This window comes from Pan paniscus, chromosome 8 (genome assembly GCF_029289425.2).
Source record: "Pan paniscus chromosome 8, NHGRI_mPanPan1-v2.0_pri, whole genome shotgun sequence".
In the NCBI taxonomy this organism is placed as follows: Eukaryota; Metazoa; Chordata; class Mammalia; order Primates; family Hominidae; genus Pan; species Pan paniscus.
This window is the reverse complement of record NC_073257.2, coordinates 106317106-106330127: the sequence shown is the minus strand read 5'-3', so window position 1 is coordinate 106330127 and position 13022 is coordinate 106317106. Positions and strand designations below refer to the sequence as shown.

The 13022-nt window shown below is 41.5% G+C and overlaps 1 protein-coding gene across 6 annotated transcripts in view; it reads right to left on the bottom strand.

The window, feature by feature from the left end:
- Positions 1-13022, bottom strand: part of PLCE1 (phospholipase C epsilon 1) — a 337648-nt gene that overhangs the window by 31066 nt on the left and 293560 nt on the right. For all 6 annotated transcript variants that reach the window (XM_034931124.3, XM_063607826.1, XM_057298956.2 and 3 more), the window contains 2 exons: positions 7208-7339; positions 2187-2477 (listed from right to left, as the gene is read on the bottom strand). In XM_034931124.3, the coding sequence (XP_034787015.1) occupies positions 2187-2477; positions 7208-7339 (423 nt within the window). The remainder of the gene's footprint in view (positions 1-2186; positions 2478-7207; positions 7340-13022) is intronic.

The following is a 13022-nucleotide window of genomic DNA, read 5'->3' as shown; positions in this document are numbered from 1 at the left end:
CTCCTGGCCGGAAGTGATCCACCCACCTCGGCCTCCCAAAGTGCTGGGATTACAGGTATGAGCCACTGCACCTGGCCTTATCTATCTGTTTGAATTTGCAATTCAGAGAAGTAAACACTTGGAAAAGATCTTGACCAAAAATCAAGAACCACATGTTCATATTGCAGTGGGGCTGACAGAGATAATCTGCCTCAACTCAGAGTAACAAGCATTTACTGAGCACCTACTGTGTGCAAAGTATTAATATTAAATCAGGCTGTACCCCCAGTTTGCAGAAATGAAGACCATTTTTACAGATGAACACACTGATACTGCATGTTGCTTGTACTTTGTCCAACATGGGGAGATGTTTAATCAGCACATTGAATGGAGAGAGGTTATATAATAGCACCTTTTCCCGGTTTGGAAGATTATGCAGAGAAACTTGAGGATGAACCACACAGCACAGCCACTTGAGTGGGACGGCTTAAAGATGTACTCTCAATCCCAACTTGATTTGGAAGAGAGGCAAAGCCTTTAAGGGTCAGTGGAGGACAGGCAGCTTTAGTTTGTACTTCTGGACTGCAGGGTGGCCCATGGAGTGGCAGCTCCCTGTGTCCCTTTCACCTGTTGCTCCCTTTTGCTATTCAGTGGAGCCAGTGTGTCTATACCAGTCCTGGCACTTCCAGAGAAAGGGCACATCCAAAACCAAATGCACTTCCATTTCCTTGAGAAAATCTTTTGATAGTGACTTCAGTTTACTTAAAATATGCCGGTATAATAACCAATGGCACCAGGAGGACACAGGACTACAGACAGGGCTGGAGATGTGAACCCACCAGCCACTCAGGAAAGAATGAACAGAAATAGAAAATGAAATTTTTACAACTTTGAAAGTATTTCACAATTATTTCCATTTGCGAGCCCAAATCATACTGTTTTCATAACTTATCAAACACAATCAATGATAGTTAACCTTTGTAGAATGCTTTCTATGTGCCAGGCACTATGCTAAATATGGTACTTCACCGGCATCATCTTATTTAATTTTAACTGAAAGAAGCACATATAACAAGGGCAGCAATGTGACCAATATCTCTAATCATATGTCTTTTGGGCATCCACCAATGGGTGTTGTTGGCACCAGTGCCAGGTAGCTAGCTGGTCCCAGAGCTAAAGCTGTGGTTTGACCTCAGCTGGAGACAAGGCCATACTGTGGTTTGTGGTTCAGCATGGTTAGATGAGATTGGATTCAGTTCACGCGAGATGAATGATAACAGCTGCCTGCCGCTTGACTGTTCAAAGGAAAAACTGTGGTTTATGAAAGAGCTTTTAGGAAACATTTATCTACTCTTACCTTCTGTAGCTCCTCTCCTCCCCCATAACCAAGTGGAAACAGAATGCTTTATCCTTTAAACTTCCAGACTCCTTGAATTTATTACTACAAGTCATCCTGCAACCTTGAACAAATTAACCAATTTGTGCCTTGATTTGCTCATCTGAGAAATGGCGATCATAAAGGCACACAACTTTAGGGCTGTTGTGAAGATTAAATAAGATAATAGGGGGTCAAAAATTCAGCGTACTGCCTAATGCACAGTAAGCATGCAATAAACGGCAGCTTCTACTCTGGAGTTTTAGGCGTCATATCAGAGTCTCATTGACATTGGAGAAACATGATCACTACTTACTCTGTTCATGTACTTCACATACTTGTTTTCCTTTTGCTAGCTACTCTTAGGGCACTGACCATTATTCTCCATCTCAATTCCAAAAGGATAAGAAGCTAACATGGTTTTAACTTGCAAAGTGGTTGGAGTGACACTACTTTTTGACTGCAAGAACAACTGCGTAGTGAGACAGGTTAACTGGGCAGTGTTAGGAAATCCCTGCTCCAAAAAGAGCTTTAAACATAAACCGGGCATGGCTTTGTCAAGAGCAGCTTGGTATTTGAAAAACTGCATTAAAAAAGGGGCAGGACCAGGAGACCTTACAGGCCCCTTCAAGATGCTTTTCTATCACCTTAATCTGAAATATCAGAGGCACAATTCAGTATCAAATTCACTTCTGTTTTCCATCATCATATTTTTACTCTCACATACGGTGTGCCCCAGTCTGGAATCTTGCCCCTTTGAAAAAATGCTGTCAAACTGCATTTACTGAAATGTAAGATGCAAAGGAGAGAGGTGAGCATGCAGGCCCCTTACCATCGGTCTGGTAGTTGAGTGCCACGAGCTGTATCCCATGGAGCCAGAACATGAGGGGGTTCGGGTTGGAAGAGTCGATGCGGGTGGCAGCAGGGTAAGTTCTCAGCAGCTGACAGGCGGTGTGCTGGATCAGTTTCTGAGAATACCTGCGACACAGACGTTTGGCGGCATTTTCATTCAGCGACGAGATATGATAACATTTGGGAGTTCTAATGATAGCACTGAGGGACGTGGCTGGGTTGAGAGGGGAAGAAGATTCCTCCCAGGTCTGTCGAATGCCTTCACAGGAACCTAAACCCCCCCAAGAAATTAGCCGCAGATTAGTGTAAAAAACTTTAAATATTTTAGAAAGATAAACCTGAACAACATCCCAGTAAACAGTCATAGCATATAAACCACATCAGAATACCTCTTGGATTTTACTTGTGAGTTAGTTCGCCACTTTAAAACAACATGGTGGCTACTTAGTTTTAAAATGAGTGTGGTGGCTGGGTGTGTTGGCTCATTCCTATAATCCCAGCACTTTGGGAGGTCAGGGTGGGAGGATTGCTTGAGCCCAGAAGTTCAAGACCAGCCTGGGCAACATGGTGAGAGCCCATCTCTACAAAAAGTAAAATAATAAAATAAAACCAAACAAAAAAACCCTCACAAGAAACAAAACAAAATGAATGTAGCAACATCAATTTAAATTAAAAGCCTAGAAGTCCTTTGCCTCAGTACTTCATTTGGGTTGTGGTATATTTGCACAAATAAACAATATATGTACAAGGATATTCACTCCAGCATTGTTTTTCATAGGAAACAACAAAATCAAACCAAACCAAGAAGCAACCCAAATGTATCAGTGAAGAAGTGATTCCATAAATGACAGTATATCCATGCAGTGGACCACCACACAAGCATTAAAGAGAATAAGGAAGCTATATGTACAGAAAATTATGTGAAAAGTTATAGCAAATATAAAGTTATACATGTATGTTTGGTTATACAGGCATACCTTGTTTTATTGTGCTTTGTTTTATTGCACTTTGCAGATACTGCATTTTTTTTTTTTTTTTTTTTACAAATTTAAAGTTTGGGGCAGCCCTGCCTCCAGCAAGTTTATTGGTACAATTTTTCCAACAGCGTGTATTCACTTTGTGTCTCTGTGTCACATTTTAGTAATTCTTGCAAAATTTCAAACTTTTAAACATTATTATTATATCTGTTGTGGTGATCTGTGACGAGTGATCTTCGATGTTTTATTGTAATTGTTTTGGGGTGCCATGGACCATACCCATAAGACGGTAAACTTAATTGACAAATGTGCGTGCTCTGACTGCTCTACCCACCAGCCCTTCACCCATCTGCCTCCCTCTCCTTGTGCCTCACGATTCCCTGAGAAACAACGATACTGACATGAGGCCAATTAATAACCCTACGGTGGCCTCTAAATGTTCAAGCGAAAGGGAGAGTCACACGTTTCTCACTTGAAATCAAAAGCTAGGCTGGCCACGGTGGCTCATGCCTGCAATCCCAGCACTTTGGGAGGCTGAGGCGGGTGGATCACTAGAGGTCGAGAGTTCGAGACCAGCCTGGCTAACATGGTGAAACCCCGTCTCTACTAAAAATACAAAAATTAGCCCGGCACACGTGCCTGTAATCCCAGCTACTCAGGAGGCTGAGGCAGGAGAATCGCTTGAACCCGGGAGGTGGAGGTTGCAGTGAGCTGAGATCGCGCCACTGCACTCCAGCCTAGGCAACAGGGTGAGACTCTGCCTCAAAAAAAAAAAAAAAAAAAAAAAGAAATAAAGAAATCAAAAGCTAGAAATAATTAAGCTTAGTGAGGAAGGCATGTCAAAGGCCAAGACAGGTTGAAAGTTAGGCATTTTGCGATAAACATTTAGCAAAGTTATGAATGCAAAGGAAAAGTTCTTGAAGGAAATTAAAAGTGCTACTCCAGTGAACACACAAATGATAAGGAAGCCAAACAGCCTTATTACTGATATGGGGAAAGTGTTAGTGGTCTGGATAGAAGATTAAACCAGCCACAACATATTTTAAGCCAAAGCCTAATTGAGAGTAAGGCCCTGAACTCTCTTCTGTTTTACGAAGGTTGAGAGAAGTGAGGAAGCTGCAGAAGAAAAGTTGGAAGCTAGCAGAGGTTGGTTCATGAGGTTTAAGGAAAGAAGTCATCTCCATAACATAAAATCAGCAAGTACTGATGGAGAAGCTACAGTAAGTTATTCGTAAGATCTAGCTAAGATCATTGATGAAGGTGGCTACATTAAACCACAGAATTTTTTTTTTTTTGAGACGGAGTCTTGCTCTGTCACCCAAGCTGGAGTGCAGTGGTGCGATCTTGGCTCACTGCAAGCTCCGCCTCCCGGGTTCACGCCATTCTCCTGCCTCAGCCTCCTGAGTAGCTAGGACTACAGGCACCCGCCACCACGCCCAGCTAATTTTTTCTTTGTATGTTTAGTAGAGATGGGGTTTCACCATGTTAGCCAGGATGGTCTCGATCTCCTGACCTTGTGATCCACCTACCTCGGCCTCCCAAAGTGCTGGGATTACAGGCATGAGCCACCACGCCCGGCCAAACAACAAATTTTTATTGTAAATGAAACAGCCTTCTACTGGAAGAAGATGCCACCTAGGACTTTCATAGCTAGAGAAGATAAGTCAATGCCTGGCTTCAAAGAAAAGGCTGTCTCTCTTGTTAGGGGCTAATGCAGCTGGTGACTTGAAGTTGAAGCCAATGCTCATGGACCATTCTGAAAATCCTTAGGGCCCTTAAGAATCATGCTAAATCTACTCTGCCTGTATTCTATAGATGGAACAACAAAACCTAGATGACAGCACATCTGTTTACAGCATGATTTTTCATGTCTGCTAACACAGTATCCAGTCTACAGCCCATGAACAAGGAGTAATTTGAACTTTTAAGTCTTATTTAAGAAATAAATTTCATAAGGCTAAAGCTTCCATAGGTTGTGATTCCTCTGATGGATCTGGTGAAAATAAAATGAAAACCTCCTAGAAAGAATTCACCATTCTAGACGCCCTTAAGAGCATTCATGATTCATGGGAGGAGGTCAAAAGAGCAACATTAACAGAAGTTTGGGAGAAGTTAATTCCAAACTTCATGGATGACTTGGAGGGGTTTAAAACCTCAGTGGAGGGAGTAACTGCAGATATGGTGGAAACAGCAAGAGAACCAGAAGTATAGCCTGCAGATGTGACTGAATTCCTGCAATTTCGTGATAAAACTTGAATGGATGAGGAGTTGCTTCTTAATGGATGAGCAAAGAAAGTGGTTTCTTGAGATGGAATCTACTCTTGGCGAAGATCCTGTGAACATTGTTGAAATGACAGCAAAGGATTTAGAATATTTCATACATTTAGTTGATAAAGCAGCAGTGGGGTTTGAAAGGTCTGACCCCAATTTTGAAAGTTCTACCATGGCCGGGCGCGGTGGCTCACACCTGTAATCCCAGCACTTTGGAAGGCCGAGGTGGGCAGATCATGAGGTGAGGAGATCGAGACCATCCTGGCTAACACGGTGAAACCCCATCTCTACTAAAAATACAAAAAAAGTAGCCGGGCGTGGTAGCGGGCGCCTGTAGTCCCAGCTACTCAGGAGGCTGAGGCAGGAGAATGGCGTGAACCCGGGAGGCAGAGCTTGCAGTGAGCCAAGATCTTGCCACTGCACTCCAGCCTGGGTGACAGAGCAAGACTCCATCTCAAAAAAAAAAAAAAAAAAAAAAAAAAGTTCTATCATGAGTAAAATGCTATCAAACAGCATTGCATGATACAGAGAAATCTTTTGTACAAGGAAGAGTTGGTTGATGTGGCAGACTCCACTGTTGCCTTCTTGTAAGAAACTGCCAGACACCCCAGCCTTCAGCAACCACCCCCCTGATGAATCAGCAGCCATCAACGTTGAGGCAACACCCTCCACCAGCAAAAATATTACAACTTGCTACAGGCTCAGATGATTGTTAGCATTTTGTATCAATAAAGTATTTTCTATTGAAGGTATGTACATTCTTTAGACATAATGCTATTGCACACTTAATAGACTATGGTATAGTGTAGACATAACTTTTATATGTACTGGGAAACCAAAAAATTAATGTGACTCATTTTATCGTGATATTCACTTTATTGTAGTGGTCTGGAACCGAACCTGCAATATCTCCGAAGTATGCCTGTATCCCATTTGGATTATCTTAAAAAGGATCTTATTTTTCTTGAACAGAACACAATAAACTTAATAGTGGTTACTTCTGGAGAATAGCACCAGGACATTGAGTGGAAAGGAATTTTAATAATACTCTGTATTGTTTGAGTTTTTAACTATGAGAATTTATTACTTTCATAATAAAAAGTAACTAGAAATAAAATAGCCATATCTTCTGGAGTTATAATGGTGAAGCGAACAGTTCCAAGAAACCACTAGAATGTTCCAAGAATGTTCCAAGGTGCCTCTAATTTTTACTCGTGAGGCAAACACTGTTCAAACATCTTCAGTGAAATGTTATTTTTATTTTTTAATTTTTAAATATTTTTTTGAGACAGACTCTTGCTCTGTCACCCAGGCTGGGGTACAGTGGTGTGATCTCAGCTCACCGCAACCTCTGCCTTCTGGGCTTAAGCGATTCTCTTGCCTCAGCCTCCCTAGTAGCTGGGATTACAGGTGTGCACTACCACACTCGGCTACTTTTTGTATTTTTAGTAGAGACAGCGTTTCATCATGTTAGCCAGGCTGGTCTCGAACTCCTGACCTCAAGTGATCCACCTGCCTTGGCCTCCAAAAGTGCTGGGATTACAGGCATGAGCCACTGTGCCCAGCCTGAAATACTGTTTTTAGTACGTTAAAAGTGTAAGTTAGCAATTACAAAAATTTATACTATACTCAGACAATATTAACGTTCATGGAAAAAGAATTAAAAAATTCAAGGGAAGTGCTTAGACAGTAAAATATCTAAATCATCCAGCATGCAGAATCAAGCAAAGATATTGTAAGAAAGTGACTTTACTTTTTCCAGATGTTTTGTTAAATGATGCTGTCTCCCCTGGGCTCATTCTGCCCGGATTGTTGCCAAAAATGGACTTCCTGCTTTTCCTTTCTTTTCCTCTGCTAGAGCCAGATGCATTTAGAGTTGACAGTCCTGTTCCCATAAAATGAAAATAAATAAGCCAAAAACTACAAGCAAGGCAACTCAACATTTTCCATCCCCGTTAATGTTTATTTTGAAGTCCTACTACTCCCTTGGAACCTAGTACAGAAACCCTACTAGCAGTTTTTGTTCTGTTAATAATAGCATTGTAGGCAATTAAAGCAAAGTTTTAAAAATCTCTATAGGCAAATGCAACAAGAACTGCATGCTTATCACAGAATGACCACAAAATCACACACACACTTAGCTGATTGTGCATCAGAAAGATTTTGAAAAACTGCATGAAAAGAAGGTGCTGTGGTCAGAAATGATCAGTGGCTAATTATTTAATTTGGAGAGATGAAGGAATGGCTATTACTTGGGTTTTAGTGTCATAGTGTCTAGGTTCAATTCCTGCTGATATTAGCCTTGATGTAACACCTCCTTCTTTGGTCCTCAGTTTCCTTATCTACAAAATGTGTGTAATGATAGGAACTCGCTCATATGGTTACTCTGAAGATGGGAAATATGGTGATAATGATGTTTATGGCTTCTCTTTCTCACTCCTGGTCTAACAACTCCCTGGATGCTTCATGCCTGGCACAGTGCCTGGTGCAGAGCAGGAACTGAATACATATTTGCTGAATGAGGAAATGAATGCAAACCACATAGACCTGGCTCCAATGTAAAAAGAGTGAGCTGAAGGCACCAGTGAAGCCAGAATTACCTCCAAATTGTTCCCACTGTCGTAACTGTACCTTTGGAGAGTAATTCCCTAAGCTGAAGCAGCATTCAGGAGGTCCTATTTCAGATGATAACACACATTCCAAGAATATCATCAGAGGAGACAGGATAGAGTAGTGTTTAAGAGCATAGACTTTGGAGTGAGATAGCTGGGCTTAAAATCTGTTCCTAGCAGGGCAATCTCACACAAGTTACTTAACCTCTCTAGATCACTCCCTCCTCATCTGTAAGTGGGCTGTGGTTAGGAATAAACAAGATAATATACATATACAGGCTGAATATCCCTTATCTGAAATGCTTGGGACATGAAAGTGTTTCAGATTTCAGATTTCTTTGGATTTTGGCATATTTGTATCATACTCACCTGGTTGAGGATCCCCAGTCTGAGAATCCGAAATCCGAAATGCTCCCATGAGCATTTCCTTTGAGTATCATGTCAGCGTTCAGTTTTGGATTTTGGAGCATTTCGGATTAGGGATGCTCAACTGGTCCATACTTAGTAGTGTGTCTTGTTCAGGGAAGTGCTCAGTCTATAGTAGCTGTTATTATTATAGCTTAATGTGGGGCTTCTAAGGTTTTTTTTTTTCCTCCAAAGTATTCATAACAGCAAACACGCACAAACTTAGACTATTGAGTTCTCATACCTTGATCTTAATATTTGTGTACATTTTGCTCTTGACACAATTACTTAATAATGGATTTTCTCCCAAGTAAAACTGATGAGGGACCGGGGGGAGGGGCTCTGTTCATTCTGGACTTTTGCCTGTATCCTGCCACATGTCAATATCTTCTACCAGAATGTGGGTACTTCAGTGAAGAGCCTGGTTATTCTTTTGGGATGGGGAGGGGAAGAATGTAAACAAGGGCTGAGTGATCAAAAAAGGGGAAGGATTTTGAATTGTGAGAAGGGGCCCAGAAAAATAATGAAGAAGCAACAAAGAACCTTCATCTACCCCGTTGGCTCACTTACCGATAACGACATTTCCAGAAAGCTGGGATTACAGGTGTGCACCACTAATTTTTGTATTTTTAGTAGAGACGGCATTTCACCATGTTGTCCAGGCTGATCTTGAACTCCTGACCTCAAGTGATCCACCCACCATGCTCCAGACGATGTGCTAATCACACTAGATACTTTATTGCTAATTTTTACAGCAATCCTTTAAGTTAGGACTGTTACACCCCTTTTACAGATAGGGAATCCCAGGTGCAGAGCAGCTATAATACATAACTGTTCAAGTCAAGGTCATGGAGAGACAGAGCTGGGATTTAAATCCACATGGTTAGCCTGGTGGCTGCCTCTCTTCCTCAGCTGAGTCTCTAGTTAATTTTAGGGTCTTCCTCTCATCTGTGTTTTTACTTGTGATTGTGAATAAGAATGCTTATTTTAGATATAGATGTTGGAACATCTGACATGACTAAAGCTTCGAGATAGAAGTTTGAGCAGAAGCCATCTAGGTATTTAGGAATAAACCAACTCCAGAACCAGATGCAGTGGTGCACACCAGTAGTCCCAGCGACTTGGGAGGCTGAGGCAGGAGAATCACTTGAGCCCAGGAGTTTGAGGCCAGCCTGGGCAACTTAGCAAGACTCTGTCTCTAAAAAGAAAAAGAATTACTTAAAAAAAAAGAATAAATTGACTCCAGTGCATATGATGGTATCTTCCTTCAGAAATCCTAATCTGTCTGGAAGCTTTGAAATCAACTCCCTAACTAGACAAGCGATGTACAGTCATTAGCCACATAGCAACATTTAGGTCAACAGACCACGTATATGATGGTGGTCCCATTTAAGATTGTACTGGAGCTGAGAAATTCCTATCACCTTCTGCTGTCCTAACATCCATAGCATAACACATTACTCAAGTGCTTGTGATTAGATTGGTGTAAACAAATCTGCTGCGCTGCCAGTCATATAGAAGTCTAGCACATACAATTATGTACAGAACATACTTGATAATAATAATAAATATGTTACTGGTTTATATATTTACTATACTTTTTATCATTATTTTAGCATATACTCATTCTACATTACATATGTATATATGTGTGTGTGTATATATATATATTTTAAGTTATATATATATATATATATATATATATATATATATATATATATGTTAACTGTAAAACAGCCTCAGGCAGGTCCTTCAGGAAGTATTCCAGAAGAAAGCATTGTTATCATGGGAGATGATAGCTCCATGCTTGTTATTGTCCCTGAAGACCTTCAGTAGGACAAGATGTGGAAGACAATGATATTGGTGATCTTGACTCTGTGTAGATCGAGGCTAATGTGGGTACTTGTATCTGTTTTTAATAAAAAAGTTTAAAAAGTAAAAAAATAAAAAATAAAATGAAGTAAAAAAATTAAAAATAGAGAAAATCTTACAGAATAAAGAAAGAAAATGTCTTTGGCTAGAGTCACAGAATGGAAAAAAAAAAAAAAAGGAGAAAAATAAGAAAGAAAATGGCTGGGTGCGATGGCTCATGCCTGTATTTCCAGCATTTTGGGAGGCCAAGGCAGATCAGTCCAGGAGATCAGCCTGGGCAACATAGTGAGACCCTTGTCTCTAAAAAAAAAAAAAGAAAAATTAGCCAGGTATTGGTGGCACATGCCTGTAGTCCTAGCTACTCAGAAGACTAGGGTGGGAGGATCACTTGAGCCCGGGAGTTCAAGGTTACGGTGAGCCATGATTCCACCACTGCACTCCAGCCTGGATGACAGAGCAAGGCCAGGTCTTTAATTAAAAAATAAAAATAAGATAAGAAAGAAAACATTTTTATACAGCTGTACAATGTGTTTGTGTTTTAAGCTAAGTGTTATTACAAAAGAGTCAAAAAGTTAAAAAAATAAAAATTTATAAAATATAAAGTTACAGTAAGCTAAGGTTAATTTATTTTTGAAGAAAAATTTTTATTTATAAATGTAGTGTAGCCTTAGTGTACAGTGTTTATAAAGTCGATAGTCATATACAGTAACGTCCCAGGTCTTCACATTCACTCATCACTCACTCACTGATCCACCTAGAGCAACTTCCAGTCTTGCAAGCTTCATTCATGATAAGTGCCCTATACAGATGTACCATTTTAAATCTTTTATGTCATATTTTTACTGTACCTTGTCTGTTTAGGTATGTTTAAACGCACAAATACTTATCATTGTGTTACACTTACCTACCGTATTCAGTACAGTAACATGCCGTACAGGCTGGTAGCTTAGGAGCAACAGGCTACACCATCTAGCCTAGGTGTGTAGCAGGCTATACTGTAGCTTTGTCTAAGTTCACTCTATGATGTTTCACACAATGACAAAATAATCTAATGAAGCATTTCTCAGAATGTCTCTCCCTGATTAAGTGATGCATTACTGTAAATATAATCAGTGCTAGGCTTTCTTCTGGATGCTCTCCCAGAGACATCAGAGGATTCAACATATTGGCACTGCTAAAATCAGGAGAGAAGCTGAGTCTGGGGATGGTCCAAGAGCCACTCAGGGTCACATGGCTATTTTCCTTCCTGAGTGCCTTGCCTGCCATGCTCTGCAGGGCACAGCTGGGCCTCATCTTACCCAGTCACTATAGGCCCGAAAAGCTGTGTTCACTGGTTTTGCAAGATATTGGGAGGCACCGAGGGTAATTAAGTTTCAGTGAACAGGGCTACCTCTCAATGGTGTGTTGGTTGACATTCTCCCGAGAGTTCTGTTCCAAGCCCTCTCATTTCCTGAAATGCATCCCTTTGCCCTCCAAGGTGTTCCAACCTGCAGCACTACTGTGGGTCTGAGTAACCCAGAACAGCCATGGGGGATGGCCAAGGCTCTCTGTGGGGGAGGCAACTCTCAGTGCCAGGGACCCACACCCAGCTAGCCCAAAGCTGTCCAAGGCAGCAGGGTTCTACTTTTGTCATTCAAATGGCTTGTTAGCAAACCACTGTTTGATGAACAAAGCTTGTCTCTCAGTGCTGAGAAAATGACAGTGTGTGTCCAGGGAATGGACTGACATTTGCAAGGCTCTCCCCATGTGGCTCCTTCAGTGTAGGAATAAAAATGAGCCCTGGAAGTCACAGAATCTTCCGGACGAGCCTCACCATGGAATCCCTGGGCACCTGCTCTGTGGACTGTGTGGTGGGTCCAAAGGAGAATGAGGCAAAATCCCCCTCAGAATCAGACTTCCAGATCATCTGGCTCTACCTGCTCCTGAATTGCCTGCCTTAGAAGCCCAGGGACCAGGACCTCCCAGTGCCTTCCAAATGTAAATCCCTGGTAGAGAGGCCTGAGACTGGGTATGTTAATCAAGTGGCCTGGGTGATTCTGGAGATTTCAGCAAGTGTAGTAAACAAGGATTCTAGTCAACTCCACTTTTGAGTGAGAAAGGCTCAGAGAGAAGATTTGCCTTGGCCAAATCACAAAGCATGGTAGCCAAGAGCCCAGGTCTCTGACCCACGATCTTATCTGATGATCTTGTCACCACTGAATAATTTTTTTCTTACAAGGTTGTAATCTTTTAAGCTATGGGTATGTCAAGGCATACAGAGCAGCATAATGGACATTGGAGACTCAGAATGAGAGTGGGAGGGAGGTGAGGGATGAAAAACTACCTGGTGGGTATGACTTACACGACTTGGGTGACAGGTGCACTAAAATCCCAGACTTCATCACTATACAATTCATCCATGTAACCAAAAACTACTTGTACCACTAAAGCTGTCAAAATAAAAAAACTCAAAATAAAAGAACAAGGTTGCACTCCTAACTGTGGAACAACTGGGTATCTGGGAGGTACCCAAACATATGCCTATAAATGAAGGAGCTCCAGAAAGGAGATGTCACAATGAGTTGAAGAGTCTCAGATACTTTCCAAGGACCCCGTCCTTGGAATTTGGAATGGGGCCAAGGGGAGAAGGAAGGCCAGGCAAGGTTGAGAACACTCTGAGCAATGGCCTGGCACTAGAAA